We start from the raw sequence: 21,017 nt of genomic DNA, 5'->3' as shown, positions 1-21,017 counted from the left end.
GACTCCGAACAATTGAATCTAAAAACTCAAGTTCTCTGAATCTATTATGCTCTCTTAATAACTCAATTTGAATCTTTTGAAAAGATTCTTCATTGTTTTGTTTTGTGTAGGGCAGTGTGTTGTTATTTACGACGGTGAACAAGTCATTGTGGCTGCATTAAGTCTTTTGTTCGTCAATTTATTGAACAATTGCAGCAAATATTTGCATTGTTAGTCAAATTTTAAAAAAATTGCTAAAAACTGCTAAAAATTTTACAAATTATGAAAATTTTCTCTTTGTTTTTTTAAACTGTGACTATTAAATCAAATTTATATAACGCGAGGAAGTGATAAAAACAGTAACTGCAATAGTGGTGGGTTAGTGTTGGTTGGTGTTAACCTTTCCAACAAAAAAATTACCTATAAAATTCAAACAGTTGAAGTTATTAACCATAAACGAACATACCGTATATATATAAACTCACGTGAACAATAATACATCTATAATTTTTCATATAAGGATAAAAAAAATTTTTTTGAATTCCATATTTAATATTTTCATAGTTTTTAGTTATTAATTTTGTCAGGCCCTTAAAACTACCAGCAAATTTGATGCAACCATCACAACACAGCACCATTTTTTGCAATTATATTGTGATAAGACTAAATCTACAGAATGACAAACACACTCTGCATGGATAATTTACTTGCAGAAAAACAGCACCGTCTTTAAGTAAATTGTTACATTTTGAACATCCGTTCTTAGTAATTAAAGGAAGTTCAAAATTTGAATTGAAAATTAAATGTAAATTTAAAAGAATGCAACTAATTATCAAATTTAGCGATTTTAACACAAATTTATAACACAACATCTCAAATAATCCAGCCAACACAAAATACATAGGTGAGCACTTTTAATGATAACAACCCAAAGCTATTTAAGCTAAATTAACATACATAAAAACGCACACACAAATAATTTACACTACGATTTTTTCAACCACAAAAATGTACAGCCAATCCAATTTTTTCAAAAACGCTAAAATCCAGAAACAAAAATAATAAAGAAATGTAATGATGCATCAGCGGCATGTGAATCGTCGTCACCATCGTGTTCGCCACGGCGTCAGAGACTTCATCACGCAACTTGTCTCGTTGGGGTGAGTGCAGACTTATTTGTCGCGATGCCAGCTAATGATTCACATAAGTTGCCCGGCTCAATTGCAACATCAGTCAATGTGACAAAATTATTAGCGACTTCCACTTTCCAGCACACCTTCATTTATAAAAAGTTTGTACGTGGAAGAAGAGGCGTGCGGCGGCGAAATTGTTTGATGGTGATTGAAGAGGAACGTGACAGCAAGCTGAATGACAATGTGAGATCAAGCTGGCAATGATGGAAGCCATGAATACGCATTAACAAACTGGATTGCCGCATATTTCTCATACTAATGAACATTCCCCGATACTGTTATGTAGATGATCGTTACGCAACAACCTTGAATACATTGAAGGTCCACTGAATATTACAACGCATGCAGCTTAACGCCGGACACTAGTTAGTGGCGGTTGTACATACACCCCAGTAGATAGATTCTCGTTGTGTGAGTAGGAGAGTAAATGGAAGACATGCAAGTTTAGTTGGTTTGTTCGTCCAAAGTTCTTAAGACAGCTTAGGAAGGTGCAATAGGCATTCGAGAGAGCAGAAGAAATTAGAGACAGAACAGACGAGGAAAACTTGATAGGTAGCACAAAACACTCATGTTTGTTAATTTTTGTATTATTATGTTTTATGATGAAAATAATTCTTGAAGCAATTCAACCGTGTCGATTTATAATTTTGGTAAAGTAACACACCTCAAGTTCCATCAACAAACAGAAACAGGTCACTAGCTGTGGTTACACTGCTTTAAAATTTAGAGGAATCAACAGCCCACAAACAGCATGTATGAATATGTGTTAAACGACGCATTACGAGACACACACGAGGCATGTGGAAGGCCTGGATTCGTTTTTCTTATTCCAACCTGGTGACTGACTGCACGGACTGCGGAACAGAACCAGGCGTCGTCAACCATCATCGGCCACCACGCCACACAGTGCACAGGTAAGCGAGTAGCAACCAACTAATTTGAAATTTTCCAAAACCATTTTAAAAATATTTTGATCAGAATACTTCACATAGTATAATAGAAAATTAATCAATGCATTATAGTAGAAAACTTTAAGTCTGTATTAAAAGAACACAAAAACTTCATAGAAATCTCTCAAATGTTTCTATCATTCCAGTGATAAAAAGATGGAAAGTTGAATGTACGGATGATGTTGTTGATGTTTCAAAACCTGGAAATAGTAAAACTAATTTGTGAAGCAAACACGATAGAGAAAAATTAGCAGCAGTCTAGGGTAAGAAACGAGCGTGATGATGGCAATTAATCATTGTGTTGGTTGGTCGGTCGGTTGAATTGTGCTGCAGGCCAGACTGGCATGGGTCGTACATAGTTAGGAGGACAACTTCGTTACTGTTGTTGTCGTTGTTGTTGTTGTTGTGCAACTGAATAAATCTATTTGTTGTTCATTAATTTTTATTCAACTTGTTGTGCTGTTTAGTTAAATAGATATTAATTCAATGAAAGTATTGCTTTTAGATGTCGCATTTAAATTTCTGGTTGAATGCCTCAAATCACTCGTTAATATTGTTTGAAAAGTTTTTTAGCAATGATATTATCAGTTCATTTATTTGTTTAGCTACTTTTCCACAAATGAAATTAAAATTATCAGCAGCAGAATTCAAATTGAACAAATAGCTCATTTCATCTGAGATGTCTTGGAGACATTGGACACAATGGTTGTTGCACTTGAGAGGTTTTCAGAAAATTATAAGCAGCAGTAGTTGAGACTGCAACACGTGAGCGGACGTCGTGCTAACACGTTATCACACGGTTTATAATTTCAGAGATCGGAGCGATGTAATAATGAAAATAAAAATATTTCCACTGTTGATGCTAACTATCTGCTGTGGAATGCGTTATGATGGGGAGTACGGTGTGGGACTGGAAGGAAGGAAGAAATTAAATTTCATCATAACGAAGATGATTCAATCAATCATTCATTGCGGGTTGATGCTTTGATGGAAGTTTTGCGTGCTTCCAAGTGGCCGATGATTATGATGGGAGGGAGGTTTTACACGCTGCCTCGCTGCCTGGCAAGCTAACTAGACTGGCCTCAAATGACGTCAACCACAATCCTTCTTCCTCTTCCTGTACTTGCTACTGCTGTCGTGTTGTGTTGTAATGTAATAAAAAATCATTGACGATCGCTATTTAATTTTCTTTGTCATAACTTCTGTCTCCGTTGATTTAGTTACTAGTGGTTGGTATCTCAAACTTATAACTCATACTTGAGTGAATTAACCTGAAAGGTTTATCTTGAAATTAGCAACTTTGAAATTATGACTTGAAAATTATACTACGGTGCTCCTTAAAAACGTGAAATATTTTCAAATAAAATGTTGAAGTTTTGTTAATTACAATGCAAAAATATGTCTGAAAACATGAAAACAATGTGCAAATTAGGAATTCTGAAACGATTAAAATGGCAATTAACAAACAGTAACAGCACATGTGGATATTTTAAAACAACATGAAAAATACTTAAGCACTTGAACCTTCCAGATAAATTTTTTTTTAAATGAAAAAAAGAGCCACTAATAAATTTTATTCTTAAAAGTCAATGAGACGAATCACTTGAAAGAACTTCGAGCAACGACGGCATTAAAAAATTACAACATCACGCAAACAACTCCTTTGAAACTCTCTCTGTCAACACGCTTTAATAAACCAAAAATTCCAACCTACAAATTAACATTTCTAAGAAAATGTTTCAACAATATTTTTTAACATTTCGTTTCATTGAGAGTAAAACTGTAATGATCACCAAGCTGTGCAAACATGTCTCATCGCCACATACAACAAACATTAAATAATTTTTAGTAACAACCTCTAATCTATGAAAACAAAATTTGCGAAACTCACCTTAATTGCAACATTTTTTTAATCCAATAAAATACAAGACAATAACTAATTTCGCGTAGAAATTTTATAAATACATAAATAAATAAATATTTTATTTTCATTTCATTTTCAAAGTTTATACTCAACGACGTATCAAATTAGTGAATAAAAGTTATGATGTTGAATACGAGGAAACCAAATAAGACAGCATGTCTTGTGGTGGCCACCGTAGGTAGATATATGAAAAGGGCGCAGAGAGAGAAATTTTATATTTGATTCTGCAAAAGATGCCATGAGTGTTGATTTTTCTGATAATGTATGCACATTTAAAATAATTTATGTTCAGTTTGTTTACGCATAACCAAGTAGAGTATTTTTGGAGTTCGAAATTGATAAGTTCAGAGCAGTCAGGTAGGTTGTTGGAAATGAAATGAAGGTTGGTATCGTCTGCGAGCGGTATGCATTTGGTTGAGGGCAAAAGATTGCAGAGCAGAGATCATTTATGTAGATAGAAAATAGAAAAGGTCCAAGTATGGAGCCTTGTGGTACGTCGTGATGAATAGGAGCAGGCTTTGAAATGATGTTGTCCATGGAAACATATTGTGTCCGTGATGAAAAATAGCTTCTCATCCAGTTGTGAGCTGTGCCTCTTACTCCGTAATGATTTAGTTTGGATAGGAGTATTTTGTGATCGATGACATTGAAGGCTTTGGATAAGTCCAGGAAAATGCCAATAGAGAGATTTTTGTTGTTAATTTTTTAGTATGTGCTGAGTGAAGTCAAGAATGGCAAACTGAATGGAACGGTTGGATTTGGACTCAAATACAACAACATTGCAAAAAGAGATGCAACTTTAGATGCACCTCCTTAAGGCCAGTTATAACTTCTTTATATTTTGCTCGAGATGGTTGCAGAGACAGCAACAAGAACCTGCAGCAGCAGCAACAAAATTTTCTAACCCAAGTCAATCAACATAATTTCTGAACGCTCGTCGCAGCAACACCCATCTCGATTTTTTGAGAGAATCGAAAATGCGCCTACAAGAATGAGAATAACATATAATCTAATAAAAAATTATTATTAGTAATAGTAGCAGTAAAGTCATACTAATACGCAACTACAAAAATAATTATTGAACACCTTCCAAAATATCGCAGTTGATCAAAAATACAAACAGAAAATGTTGTAGCGGATTTAGTAAAAATTGAAACAGTTGGATAAAATTTTTTCGTTCGAGTGAAAAATATTAAAAAGCCTCGTGGAACAATAGAACATAAAAAAAATTAAGAATATGTGCGTTAGTTTCTCTCTCTCTCTCTCTCTCTCTCTCTCTCTCTCTCTCTCTCTCTCTCTGTGGGTGTGTGTGGTGTGTGTGATAAAAATTATTTATTATGATGTAAAAATATTTCTTATGGTCGTAACATATTTGACATTTATTTTTGAAAAATAAAATCTTGGTAGTCTACAAAATGAATACAAAATAAATACCAAACGAGTGGTTAATTGCTTTAAAAATGAATGTTGTTATGAATGATATCTTTCATCCAGTGTGGTTGGAGCAGTGAGCACAAAAAGATTTCATCCAACCAGCCATAAAAATGCCAAATTCAATGGAGCGTACAATTTTAATAGCTTCAAATTTTAGCGCACGATGCAAAAAAATGTGAAATAAAATCTTGAGTGAAGTCTGCCTACCTCTTTCTCATAAGCTAACATTGAATGAAACTAATTGGGTGTAAACAAAATTAAAATAAATAAAGTATGTCTAAGAAAAATATTTAATAGTATGTGTATGTATATTTTTCCTTAATAGAATATTATGAACGATTGAATTGCTTTTGAAGTTGGTGTTCAATTCTAATTCTCTCTATAGTAGGAGTGAGAAAAATTTTGTAAACACAAGTTTGAAACGTTAGAATGAATGGTCAGAATTGCAGAAACGAACTTGGATCAACCAGCTGATTGGCAATCTTGCTAGTCCAGTTTTTCAACTTCGAAATAGTGATAAAAAAACATTACAAACCTATTGTCCGCTGTTCCAAGATGATTTCAGTAATTTTGTTAATTTTTTGCTCGCTCCGATTCAAGTGGATTAATTATTTAAAAATTATTATTTTCATCGATCTCATTTGAAACCAAGAACCTGAAAGAATTAAGTAGCTGCTGTCAATAAGTAAGAAAGTTATTGAAACAACCACTGAAATATTCACATATATTGGCAAACAATGAAATAATAATCAACTCAGAAAATGCATCCACAGATATTCATGAACAGTTTAAACAGCAATCTGAATCTCCGTGAAACCATACAATTACCAACTCAACAACATCAACATAATTAATATTTAATTCACTTACGACAGCACAATCAACATTATTAACTTTAAAGATCAACAAAACAACAACAGCAGCATTATGACATGAACAGATTCAAAATAACACTAACAACCCAACACTAACAACACAGCACTAGCAACATTACACTAGCAACAACAACAACTCGGCAATGCTTGCATGTCTGTCCAGTTTAAAAGAGCGCCTTCTATTGCAGTATTAGTGTCAGTTCAAACGCTCAAACCGTGTCCGAACTCTTTGAAGATAATGCACTTGAAAGGTATGTACGCTATCTTTGTGTGCTTTCGCGAAAATATATCCATATGATGTGAAGTGATGACATTCATGCACGTTGATGCAATACAGATTGGTGTTGTTTGTGTTAGGTTGATGTCAATTGCAGTGATGTCATATGAGATGGTGTTATGTTGAGTGATGTCTTTTGGCAAACATCGCATTGTATGATGCAAATAAAAAACAATGTAGCAAAAACAACTGGGCAAATGTTTTCGTCAACAACGTTAAACTGTCTCTGCTACTCAACTTTTGTGCTGCTCCAACAGCACCTCAACAACCACCACAACCACCCACAATGTAATAGCTACTCGGCATTATCAACAACAAAAAGACACCACGACCAACAAAAATCACAACAAACATGACAACAACGATCCCAGCAATTAGCCAATTGCCAATTAGCTGGTTGATCCACCACCACCAACAACAATACAGTTGCAGTGCTCTCAGCCTCTCCCTAGCGCAATTGGAGACCGGATGGTCTTGGAACAAACCGCTCAGAGATCAGAGATCAACAACAACAAAAACTAGTCGGGTTTTCGCCGTGGGCAGATATGCCGCCGACCGCATGCCTGATCCTAATACTCTTGGCCGGAGACATTGACATTGAAACAACAACAACAACAATCACAACACACATGGCAACAACAACAACAGCAACAACAAATATGACAAAAAACATGACAACAACTACAACAACAACATCATCCATAACAAACATGACAACAACAACGACGGCGCAGAACTTGAAGCATTGATGTCATAATCATGTTGAGAATAAATGATGAGTGTATTTAATTTGATGAATGGTCCAGCATGTTATTGTTCTGCTGGCATTCTTAATTACAATGAAGGAAATATAAGCGTGGAAGACGTCATTAATCTATTATTCAACATCGGAACGTTTCATCATACGCTTTTGTTTATTTCTAAAGAGATTTCCTTACTTCGCGACTATTTGTTTTCATTTGCTTTTATTATTTCTGACGCCGTCCTGAGACATTTTCCGCAAGATAAATATTTCTCTATGAAGAGCAAATGAATGAACCGCATGCATAAGTTGTACGTAATCTGTTCATTATATTGTTGGTCGATTGATTGATGGACGTTGATGCTTCTTCCAGGGAAACATCCACAGTTGCTCCTTGTACGGCAGCAGGACCATCATTCAGTTGGGTCCGCCATTTCTTACATTTCACAGATGTAAACAAAACTGTTTCTAATTGCTTGCTTCATAGTTATTTATTAATAAATGTATGTTTTATTTTATTAAATAATATTTATTTATTTATTCATTCATAAGTAAATTTTGGCAGGATACTTTTTTGATACATATTTTGTTTAATTTGATGGAAGTTTGTTATTTAAATCGTGAATAAAATTTCCAAAAGTCATTTTTAAAATATTTAATTTTGTTGCGTCATCATGGAAGTAATTTTCAACCGAATGTGTTGTCTACGTGTGTGGTTTGAAGCTAAGGAGAGTAGAATACAAGGAGTTTGTAAAGAAGAAGGAGTTGGTTGTTGGGTTCGATAGAAGAAAACTTCACGAAATCAATCCGTCAAACTGACAAATCAATCAATCGATTGGTCAGCCAAACCAATCAACTGATTAAACTACAACTGACAGTTAATCTGTCAACCAACCGACCAACCAGTATATCAACCAACAAGTCAATCAACCAACCAACCAACCAGTATATTAACCAACCAACCAACCAGCGACCAATCAATCATCCAACGAACCTTCAAACTTGATGATATATCTATCTTGTGGTTCCTCATTCACCGATAACCAGTTTATTATGAATTTAATCACATGACCATGTGACGTCATCACATTCGTCAGTCGCCTCTTGCAGTTCTTCAGCTCCTCCTTGCGACCTGTCGAAACGTCTAAAATGTAGCCGTAGCTTCTACACGATCCAACTTGCTGTAGTTGTTGTTGTAGTTGCTTCTGCTGTTGTTGTTGCTGTTGCTGTTGATGTTGATTTGATATCTTGTTTGGATGAACAAAACGTTTGAAATGATATGATGATCTACGTTCGGAATTAGTATGTGGTCGATGCATTGTTCCCTTATTTGTTTTGCTGTACAACTGTTCTGTTTTATCGTTGCCGATGTTGTTGTAAATTTTTAATTTTTTAATTTTTATCTCTGTTGCAAGTTTGCTGTTGACTTTTGTGTCTGCTAGTTGATTATTATCGTTGGAAAAATTGAATGTGCTATTGAAGTACATGTTATTGTTGTTGCGGTTGTTGTTGCTGACGATGATGACGTTGTTGTCGTTTGACCTGCGTTCACGTTTTGTTTGTTGTTTATGTTTGTGATAGTGTTGTTTGTCATATTGTCCGTCTCTTAATTGTTGGTGTTCGTAGCGGTAATAATGACGACGCTGTGGCTGATTTTGTTGTTGGTGGTGTTCTTGTTGATGATATTGATGCTGTTGTTGTTGTTGATGTTGTTGCTGTTGTTGATACTTTCTGTTTTGCGGTGGAAGATGGGCGTAACTTGTTGGCTGCCTCAGTAATTCTAATTGTATCAAATTAGTGTCTCTTTTCTTGTTTTCATCGTTGTCTTTTTTAATGTTTTTGTTGTTAATGTTGTTGTTGCTTATTTTTAAATGCAAATCCATGCCCGCCATTTTTTGTTGTTGATATTGTTGTTGGAGCATTTTGATGTCGAGAAGAGTTTTCTTGGTGGTGTAGTTGACGGTGGAGCTGTAGTAGGCGAAGTCGTAGAGGCTGATGTTGACACGCTGGCCCATCCTTGCTTTGATGGTCACTGTCGGGAGCTGATGGAGTGCTGGAAGGTCTAATGTTGATGACGATGGTGATGATGGTGATGGTAGTGGTGTTGATGATGATGACGATGATGTTGAAGATGATGATGACGACGACGATGACGATGATGACCGTAATAAATATCATGTGCATAAAAAGACTATAACGATCTTTTAAGTACGTTCTGGTGGCAATAATAATAAATGTTGACAATACGGCATCTGCAATGATGATGACGACTACGACGACAATGATGATGATGAGATTTGATAAAAACACGATATAATGTTATTTTCCAAGTTACACAGGAATATTTTCATATAAAACTTGAATTATTTATTTGTTGGCAGTTCATTCATATAGTTCATTCAGTTGTCTGGTAATCAATCGCCCTTCCACTTAAAGACTTGCTTCACCATTCGTCCACACAAAATTTCAACTTATTATGGTTTTTTCTTCTAGCTTATGATGATTTTTTTTAAAGAGTTTCATGATTTAATTGATCTTTAAAACAATTTTCTGACTATACTTTATACACTCAATTTTTTGTTTTAAATGCATTTTCAAGCATAATTTAAATCAAAAATTTCAAATTAGTTTTCCGTAGAATCAGTTTGAAGCCTTTTTTGTTTTTATAATTTAAGATGCCGCTTTTTAAAATTCAAAATCGTAAAAACATAATTTCCAATGCAACGGTTATAATTTTTATTTTCTAAAAATTGTTTCAATATCTCACACCTGCCCCTCATAGTCTGCATGTGCAAGGTGGGCATCTTTTCAGTACTTTGGAGCAAGCCAGATAAAATTAGTTTCCGGTAGATTTTTGTACATTTTACAAAACCAGCAACGATCTTGTGCCAGAGAGCAGCGTAGAAAAGAGGGTTGGACTTTGGGTTAGACTTAAGGATAGATGGAATGTTTGGCTTGCAGATAAAATAAAAATCATCCGATGCTTCTTGGAAGACAGCACTTCAACTTTCTTCTAGAGTCAAATTGGTAAAATTGCTGTTATAAGTTTGCAAGTGACTTTTGTACTAAAAAACGAGCGGACATGAAAGATCTAGCAGCCAGGCTATAGAGCTTAGAAACAGTAAAAGAATAAGGAACTTTAAGCCGTGCCGACTGATTCCATACGAAAACTGTTAAGTATTGTAACGAGTCATATGTTGTGTGTGTATGTTGAAGGCTGCTTGCTTGAATCATGAAAATTAAGAAGAATCAGTTACATGTTCCTCGCACTTTTCTTGGATGAATATGTTTTTTATTTCACTTGCAGACAAAAAAAATCTTGAAACCTCTGTATATAGACTTGCAATCTCGAACTAAATAGTTCTGAAAACTAAGCTTTCTAAAATTAAATGTTAAATGTTTTATTTATTTTAACAATATTTTGAAGCTGCCGTTATCCACATTATCATCATCTTCATCATCATCAACTTCATCATCATCATCAGTGGATACAATAGTGCTCTTCAATCATCTTGTGATACGTTGTAATGAGCACTGAACAATGCACACAATGATGTCCTTCCGACACAATTCAAGCATCATCATCATCATCATCATCTTTTCTATACTCTTGCTGCAAGTATGTGTGTGTGTGTGTAAATGTGTGTGTTTGTGTGTATGCGTATGTGCATAGTGTGTGCTATTGTACATATGTGTTTTTATCTCACTTGTAGGCGTACGTACACATGTGTGTGTGTGGGTGTTGTCGATCTGACGATCTGATGGGTCTGATTGTGTGTGGTTAGTTGTTAAAGTGCTTAGGCATCGCCCTGTCTGTATTTCGTGTGGCTAGATTGAGAAAATGCCTGGTAACCGTTTTATTATTATTACGTTAAACAAAGACGAAGACGAAAACAATAAATTAATTAAACCTACTGAATAAATTTAAAATAATTAATGTCCTTATAAGTCAAATAATGTATTAAACCTTGTAAAATAAAAAAAAAGATAATAATAAAAAAAAACAAATATAAATAAATACATTAATCAAGAAGGCTTGCATTCGATGTTGAGGAGGCAGACTGCTTTGGATTGCAGAAGAAACGTTTAAAAAGATGAGGAGAGAATAGTTTTGAGGCATGCATTGTCTGACGTTATGTTTAATTATAAACATTTGAGTATCGGTGGAAGTTTCAGTAAGCATCGAACACGACACTTCACTCGGATAGTAGTGGTGGTGGTGGTAGTAGTGGCGGTGGTGGCGAACGAACAACTTGCACATTTGCCAGTGCATCCTCCACAGCCGAGACAATCCAACTCACGTGAAGACTCCATCACGGCTGACACAAATCCCCCCTGTTAGTCAACTGCATTTATGAGGTGCACAAACATGCTCAAACATCGGGACGTCTTCATATTTTGTTGGCTTTCATCGTCAGGAGGAAACATGTTCCGCGCGATTTTTCTCATTTAACGCCTCTCATTACGTTGACGCTGGTGGCTGTGTGATTGCGTGTTGGCGTGCTGTCTTCGGTGCGTTGTTCGTTGTGTTGATGTGTTAGTGTGTTGCTGTGTTTATGTGTTGATGTGTTGGTGTGTTGATGTGTTGTTTTGGTGCTCTCCATGAAAGTGCTAGCGTGATGTGTTGGTGTGTTGATGCGTTTGCATGTGCTGGTGCATTACCGTTTAACGCTTTTCTGATGATTTGTGCACAGTGCTGTTGACGTATAGACTGCCATATAATAAGCTAGGTGAGTGTTGTGTGTGTGGCGTGTGGTCACGTTGTTGCGATGTTTGAGAGTTGCAGGATAGAGTTGTAGGCTTGTGCTAATTAGCTTCCTTAATATGTTGTTTACGTGTGCTTCATCGCTTGCTGCATAGGTTGGGTGATGGGGGGTTTTGTTGATGTGTTTTGAATTTAGTTGGTGGGTAACAAAGCTCTGCACTGCTCATCATTTTGTGCTGTGATTGTCCTGTTACGTTTCTTTGCTGTGAGTTGTGTCTTGTTTCGTTCTAATTAAATTTTTATTCTTCGCATTGCTGCATGGAAGCCTTGCGGTGAGTTTGATGATGGAAGGTGATATCTCTTCGTGTTATTTTTTGTTGCTACGTATTTTTATTGTGTTCAAAATTTTCATTTATTAGATAGCTCAAATATCTGCAAGTCAACTTGCATTTTACATTAAGATTTGGTAAAATTTGCAGGCAGTATAACGTTTTAAAAAGTTGTTTCAAATAAATAATTAATTATCAGCTTTTCAACAACTTTCAAAAGCAGTGGTAAATATCGTTACACGTTGTAAGATATTTATTGCGTAAGTTGCTTGATAGCCTGCGCAGATTATTTTGCCTTCAAGCCAGCTGACCATGCAACAGGACGGGAGGCTGTCCGTCGACTTCAAACGAATTTGAATTATTTTGTTAAGAAGGAATACATCTTTTTGAAATTGTGTTCGATGTCTTCTGATTGATGTAACGCTTTTTGTGGACAGCCATAGTCCTCGCCTCACGCCTCATCGAAGTTTTAAGTTTAACGTGAAATTGTTACAAACTTCTGTTGAACAATTTTGAATTTTGAGACTGGATGCAACAAAACTTCATAATGCCATCGGCAAACTCGATTTAAGGTGCTTATAAATTTGACTGATGTTTTTTAAATGCAAGGCGATACCATAGCAGCAATTTTTCAGTTCTTTAATTATTGTTTCAGGTTCCTTTCATAAACAACTTTTTTGTCTTTTTGCATGGAGATGTCCAATATTTTTAAAACTTTTTTCATTTTCTGCCAATCTTGCCAGTTCAAATATTTGAATATTTTTTATTGAATTCCCAGATGCCTGTCTGTCGTATTCTGCAATTGAAATATTTTCATCTCCACTGTGAACTGCTACAGACCATCCTTATTCATGTTGCTCCAATTTGTTCATCCCCCTTCATGCCTAAGACTACCGCACACTAATTAGAGTTAATCTGGACCATCTTTCGCCTTGTTCATTTTTATTTACGGACATGCGTTGTTACGAGCATCTTTTAGGTTAGTTAAATGTTTGTTATTATTTCATATCTTCGTTGTTGTACAAGCATGATTTACCAAAGCGTCAAATGAATTGTAATTCAATGTTAAGTGGTGCTCTGCTTGTGCGGATGTTCGTCTGGCACGAGCACGGCTTACTGGCTGGCGAACATTTTCACAGCAGTGCCACTAATGTATCAGTGATGTGCACGCAGGCAGCATTTGTTTGCATGGCAATGAGAAGTTGTCCAGCCATTAATCATAATGATTCTTTCTTTAAATTCTCCGTGATTAATTCCACTGTATGTGCGTCTGCCTGCATTCTTCATAATCATTCATGGCTTCCTTCGGTTTCGCAGCAACGGCCCGCTGAGACTGATGAATATTCGCACAAATTGAAAGCAGTGCTCGGTGAGAATCAATTAGTCGGTCAGTCGAGTTCAATTTAAATTAATCCATTCATTCAATCAATTAAATTACAAATTAAACATATTTTCATGATTTGCATTTACGATGCCAAGTGCTCAGGGGTTGGACGACTGTGTGAAAATGTTTAAGTGATGACGGCACGAAACACGCACATCCCTACAAACCACAACCCCAGTTCCGGCTTCAGTTTTTATTGACGGAATGTTGATGGTGTTGGATTGTTTGCAGATTTCATTCTTTAAACAACCACGTTAAAGAAATTAAGCAGGCTCCTGGATCTTATCAGTTAGTGCTACCGATGGATGGATGGATGGATGGATGGATGGATGGATGAATGGATGGATGGATGGATGAATGGATGGATGGATGGATGAATGGATGGATGGATGGATGGATGAATGGATGGATGGATGGATGGATGAATGGATGGATGGATGATGGAAGGATGGATGGACGGATGGATGGAAGGATGGATGGATGGATGGATGGATGGATGGATGGACGGATGGATGGATGGATGGATGGACGGATGGATGGATGGATGGACGGATAGATAGATGGCTGCTGATGCTTGGATGATGCCAGGTAATAAATGTCGCCCACTTGAAGCATTCAGTTGTCTCCAGAATAAAACTGCATGCGTTATGTGTGCTAATAAAACATCTGCCTCGTTGTAATCCTCCTATGCGAGTCTGGCATATTTCAAAATTCCCTGCTCCTCTTGCGCTCTCCAGCTGAGTGTCTCTTCGAGCTACGTGGTGTCTTGGTCGGCGTTTCTTTTTCACAAACAAAGTCTGCTTCATGTTTGTTTGTTTGTTGGTTTGTTCGTTCGTTCGTTTTTTAAATTTTTTAAACGTTTGTTGCCGACGCACGTTCGTTTATGGTTTGTCGTTTCGTGCACTTCAAATCCTGCAACTTGTCGATAATTTTTTTTAACTATCTACTGATAGTTTTTTTGTCTATTTGACTTTTTTTTTATCTCATTGTTTGCACTTTTAATGAGTTTGTTTGAATGTTTTTTAAGTTTAGTTTGAAATTTCAGTTGGATAATTGTATTGAGGTTTGCAAGTTTGCATAGTTGAACAAAGTTTGATTGTTGGATGTTTGCTGGTCTGCATTTTGTTTCTTGAAATTTATTTTTTATTTTTATTAATGATTTTTTTTCAATATTTGAAGAATTATAATTTAAGGACAGTTGCATTGATTGATCAGTTCATTTTCTTACCGTGGTTCGTCAGTGGCACTTCTTTCGAAACACACCAATAGAAGTGAGAAATAATAAAACAACAATAACAACAATATTGTAAATAGTTTCACTGAATGCCATGTAATTATTCTTCACATTGTTCTGCTCATAAATATTGAAGCATTAGCCGTGGAGACAGTTGGGAACGTTTAGAAATGCTGCTACCTGCACGCACCAATGTAATCTCTATGTCAGTGTACATTCTGCATGCACGATATATCACTGCGTAGTACCACGCAACAACATTCTACGGTCCGTGGAAGTTGCGTTGGAAATTTAATTTGAATACATTTTAATAGAAACACGCACGCGCTTTCACGTACAACGTAGGCACATGGAGTGTAATATGTAGCGTACAATGTGCAGCGCAACTGTACGAGCCTGCTCAATTCAAACAGCCATGTCCTACTTTATGAATAAATTGAATTTTTTAAGTTATGAATAGGCAATTCAACAGTTTGGAAAAAAATTTCGTAGAAACATTTCATCACAAACTGAGCAAGCAATCGTCGCAACGAAGGAACGACCAGGCTGAGGTAGGACTGCCTGTTTCAAGCTTTAATATAAGCTTAATACATTAAAGTCACTTTGAATCGGCAAGTATATTGACAGTCACACACACATACACACACACATACATACAAACAAACAAACAGCAACTACCAACACATACAAACAAACATGATCTGGCTTGTGTTGCAAGCACCCACACACACATGCCCGTGCAGTAAAGTGCACCTACTTTCTTGTATGCACCGATTAATCGATGGACCCATCGATTAGTGCATCATGCAACATTCATTCAATAGGCTTATATTGACAAAGAATATGCTAACAGTTCAATAGGTAAACACTGACAACGCGACTGAGAAATGACTGAAATAAAAAGAACGACCAAAGAGAGACATGACGACAAATAGTTGATTTATGCTGGCACGCCTCTGGACCATTTTATTTCATATGAACCATCAGAGGAGATATGGTGAGGATTGGTTTGACGAGTGACTACAACAACTATCGTCACACTGCACAAATTTCTGAACGGTGACAATTCAATTATCTGAACGAAGGAAGTAGGTCAAACACCATGCACCATGCAGAGTGCATTCTCAATAACAACCACTGCATAATCGGCAAAATTGTCGTGAGCTATATATTTCAAACTTTATTGAAAGAATCAATGTCTTTGTGAGCCTAGTTCTAAAAGCTGGGAAGAATCTCATCATTGTTGGAACATCAGCATCTACAACATCTTCATTACAGGCATGATCATCGTGAACATCAATGTTATGAAACCGTCGTATGTGCCAATACGTAGTTCAATCGCAAAAACTGTCGGTTTCAAAACAACCAATTCGCTATAAAACAGTGAATACATTAAGAGCTGAAAATTGCAAGTTTTACATTTTTGGCGACTTTGTACGCTTTCAAAGACGCGCAGAGTTTCAATTTATTCGTTGAATTGCTTCGCAGATAATCAAGTGATTGTTAGGTACTAATGGGATTTGCTCAAGGGGTCTCTTGTTTTCACGTCCCATGTTGTTATGTACCATGGCCATTATCTATTTATGATACTCAATAAATTATCCGTTGGTTGATATCTTCATGTTATTTGCTTATGTTCAATATCTCCAAGGGCCACATTGAAAAAACAGCAAGTATCGGAGGCATCTAACATGCAAATCAGTTGCGTGCCGGGCATAAACACTGTCAGCTACTCTTAGCCGTCCGCTTTTCAGGATCACACTGTTTGGGACTTTAACCGTATTATATTTGTTTATAGCTCTCCCAAATTCTCAAATTTTTCATATATGTATTCTCTCTTCTCCAACAATTTTCCACTTCTTGGAAAAAATGACACTGTGAGAACGACTTAGCTGACGGATTAATTGAGGGAAGTTTAATGTTTCAAACTTTGCAACACGCCAAAATTTTCTTCCACGCGATCCTACGAATATGAACTAAAAAGGAAGCCAACAAAGACAATAACATAAATACATATCGGAAATGGCGTAACCCGCATTAGAGAAGCATTACCTGAATTAGTGTGACATATTCAATTTGAAGGAAATTGTTCTAAATAAAAAAAATTGCATCTCACGACTAATTTAACAGAAATAAAAAAATAAAATAGATAAAATGTCGCAATGAAACTGATTTGCGCAGGTTAAATTTAATTATAAAAGTTGACGTATTCGTCATTTTAAAGAATTTTTTAAATAAAAATCTAATAGCAGTTACGTACGTTGTCATAAAGAGAGTAGAATGACGTGACCGTGCTATTGATAATTTTATGTTGGAGTTCTTTGTTGACTTTCTTTATTCTTTAAAAAAATATTTTGTTTGAAAGTTTCTTAAAATTTAATTTTTGCAAACAAACAAAACATTATTATGTTTATCACGAAATACGCAAAATGCAAAATAATTTAATACTAATGAAATATTTTCAAACTTTACTTTAAAATTTTGTTAGCAAAAATTTTTAGCAAAAAATTATTTAGAAAAAATTGCCTAGTTTTGGGATAAAAAAAAATTTATTAATAAATAAAAAAAGAAAAAAACTGGTGGAAGCCATAACTCGAGTACATACAACCAGTTTGTTATTTTATTTTTTTCATTTGTCTATGGATCCATGTTTATATTATCTTTCGTTATAACGTTTTTTTATTAATAAAAAACGTTTATTTCTTTTTGAACGTTTAAAAATTTAATTTTTAATGGGAAATTGTTGTTCTGCCAATAAACAGCATTAGAAATTACCTTCAAAATTCTACAAAAGTTGTGAACGCTTTTACAGTTTATCAATGCAGATCTATCAATGCATTCTTCTACAATTCATCACATTTAGGTGAATTGACAAAAAATTAGCAATCAAATTGTTATCATTTGTATGTTGTTATTAAATGTGTTAATAAATGATTAGTTTCAGTTCCATTCTTCAGGTTGCTCGTCGCACCAACCAACCAAACTTATTATAGTATCCAGATGTTTGCAGCTGTTTGTAAACTTTTTCATAAGCGGATCATGGAACCTATTGATAGTAATTACACGAACTTGTATGTTCGAAGTACCTCAGTGATTTTTGGACGTTTGAATCTAGAATGAGATGAAACATGTTAGCTGACAACCAGATACCGAAATTATATTTGTTCTGACCAATATTCCACTGCCCAAAAATAACTGATTTTGACTTTTATAAATTTATTTATTCACTGAAACGTTTTCATCAAAATTTTATAAAACTTTATAACTTTGGATGTATTAATTGTATTGTTATCAGTAAATGAACGGTGGGTTGTGCTGTTGTTATGTAATGTGCTACACACCTTATTATGTTTAAAAGCGTTATATCATTCGTAATATCTGTCAAGTAGTTGTGTATGTGTGTGGAGTATTTGCATGTGTGAAGTATTTGTGTGTATACCTATGCAAGGCCTGTATGACCATTTTGAGACCCGGGTCAGATAACATCATATCCCGAGGTTCTCATGCTAACATGTCTAAAAATAAACAACAGAAAAAAAGTCATCATCTTTTTTTGAGACCAATTTAACCCAGTGTTAGAAGACCCTTAAATTTGGAGGCCCATGGCAAATGATTCTTGGTCACCCTTTCCCGAGGATTTGTATTTGTCTGGTCGCCGTGTCTGGTCGCTGTGTCATTGTGATGTTGTTGTTTTGTTGTTGTTGTTGTGTTTTTGTTGTTGTTGTCGTCGTCGTCGTTGTGATGTTGTTGTTGTGTTGATGTTGTTGTTGTGTTGTTGTGTTGTTGTTTTTGTTGTTGTCGTCGTCGTTGTGATGTTGTTGTTGTGTTGTTGTTGTGTTGTTAGTGCTGTTATTATTTTGGTATGTTTCTGTGTTTTTGTAGGAAGTTATTTTTGGAGTTTTTATTGACGACGTTGAAGGTTAAGACATGCGAGTTGGTGCTTCAATGAATCTAAATAATCTGATGCATCATCTATCGATTGTCATTGTGACATCGGTGTTGAAGATGATGATGTTGAAGAAGAAGAAGATGGTGATGATGATGCCATGAAAATGATAATAAAAAATGATGGAAGATCAATGAATATTGATGATGAGAAAGCCAGTCAGCACATGAATAAAATATGATGACTGAAATCACTTTAAATTGAAAATATTGGCAATGAATAAAAAGTGAGATTTAGAGCTTGAACATTAGATGACCATACTCGATGAATTTAAACACAAAATTTGTTATCATCATCTAATTTTTCATCCATTGATCTTGTATTTATTCGATGAACATTTAAAAACTTCGTCAAAAAGTTTCATCCCATAAGCAACGGTTCGATCGTGCAAACACGTCTCAACATCATTCATGAAGGTACTACCTTTCAATATCGTTATGCTACAATACATCAAAATTCACTGTAACGATTTACAACATCATCTCAGTTTCCTTCCAGACGACATTCCTCTCCATTTCAAACCTCGCCATTGTCGTCATCATCAACGGACGTGTTTTCCAACATCAGTGACATCATCACATCAGAGTCACATCCTCAACATCAGTGACATCATCACATCAGAGTCGCATTGGCATCGTCGTCGTCACATCAACAGCATCGTTGTTATTTTTTTTATATTTCGTTCATTCGCAATGACATGACATGACATGACATGATATGGGATGTCACATGAAACGAGATGGAACTTACTTTGTTGGCAGACGTATGTGGCATTGAGGTAGTTCTTCAGCTCCCTCACACACGGCCTGCTCGCTTCCAACTCTGCATCCGGAATTCGAATCTCGCACACTCGCTTCCCTGAACATCTGTGTGTTTGTTTGTTCGTTCGTTCGTTTGTTTGTGTCTGGGAATGACTGTGTCTGTAGTTGTCTGGGTATGCCTGTTTGTTTATGTGCAATTATTTTGTTTCGTATGTACGTTTGTTTGTGTATGAGTGTGTGTTTGTGTGTATCGTTTTGTTTGTGTATAGGTTTGTTTGTGCATTGTGTTTTGTTCTATTTGTATGTATCATTTTTATTAGTGCATGCGCGTGTTTCAATTTTTGTCAGTGTGTGTTTTGTGTTTGCTAATTGATGGTTGTGTGCGTGAATTTAAACAACCCTTAAGTTGGAGTCCATAAAACTTTCCCACTGAATATTTGAATGTCGATAGCTTCTTACGAATATCAGACGGAAACTTCATTTGATTGCACGCGACTCGAGCGAACAGGTAAGTCGCCAGCCATGCAAATCAGCGACATCCAATGCAACCAAGTCTGGCTTTCTTTTCTTTTTATATATTACATCCAGAAATGTTGTGCAAGATTGTGTTGTAATGTTCATTTAGTGTGTTTGTGTGTGTGTGTGTGTGTGTGGGTGGGTGGGTAGGTGGGTGTGTGAGTGGGTGGGTTGATTAATGAATGGGTGGGTGTGAGTGGATGTGTGAGCGTGTGGGTGTGTGGCTAAATAATTGATTTTTGTGATATTTAAATGTGTATTTTCAGGAAAAGTCTGCTAAAGTTGTCAAAGAACAAATAGATCAGAGGAAAGTTGTTATGTATCATTAATCCAGCATGTCCGCATCTCCATTCCATGTGTTCTTCTACAAAGTCATTGTCAGTGTTTGTTCGTGTTTGTTCGGGTTTGCTCGTGTTTGTTTGGGTTAGCTCGTGTTTGGTCGTGTTTATTTGCTTGTTTGTTTTTGTTAAATTGTTGGTTTTCCTGTTCATCGTGTGTGTTTGTTTCAGTTTGTATATACATTCATGTCATTTCTGCGGTTTTCATGCTGGTAAAAAACTATAATTAATGCAGTCATTTATGAAATGTACAGGATATCTAGCGTTGGATTATATATATATATATATATATATATATATATATATATAGAGAGAGAGAGAGAGAAAGAGAGAGAGAGAGTTGGGAGTTCACTACAATGCATTTTTATTCATATTGTCACTGTAGTTGCTGTCCGAGATGACTGAATATTGTGAAGCTTCAGTTTATAGT

General features: G+C 35.7%; 2 protein-coding genes across 2 annotated transcripts; one reads left to right on the top strand and one right to left on the bottom strand.

The window, feature by feature from the left end:
* Positions 1 to 5,283: 5,283 nt before the first annotated feature.
* On the top strand, positions 5,284 to 7,227 carry HELRODRAFT_171810 (hypothetical protein; the record flags this gene model as incomplete). The annotated part of the gene is made up of 3 exons (XM_009018478.1): positions 5,284 to 5,349; positions 6,480 to 6,606; positions 7,004 to 7,227. 3 exons carry the CDS (start codon positions 5,284 to 5,286, stop codon positions 7,225 to 7,227), a joined length of 417 nt encoding a protein of 138 aa, XP_009016726.1.
* Positions 7,228 to 7,577: 350 nt separating this feature from the next.
* HELRODRAFT_171809 (hypothetical protein) lies at positions 7,578 to 11,688 on the bottom strand (the record flags this gene model as incomplete). The annotated part of the gene is made up of 4 exons (XM_009018477.1): positions 7,578 to 7,694; positions 8,442 to 8,916; positions 9,103 to 9,436; positions 11,628 to 11,688. 4 exons carry the CDS (start codon positions 11,686 to 11,688, stop codon positions 7,578 to 7,580), a joined length of 987 nt encoding a protein of 328 aa, XP_009016725.1.
* Between the last annotated feature and the right edge of the window lie 9,329 nt (positions 11,689 to 21,017).

This window comes from Helobdella robusta (genome assembly GCF_000326865.2).
Source record: "Helobdella robusta unplaced genomic scaffold HELROscaffold_21, whole genome shotgun sequence".
NCBI classification, from domain to species: Eukaryota; Metazoa; Annelida; class Clitellata; order Rhynchobdellida; family Glossiphoniidae; genus Helobdella; species Helobdella robusta.
This window is presented reverse-complemented; position numbering and strand designations above follow the sequence as displayed.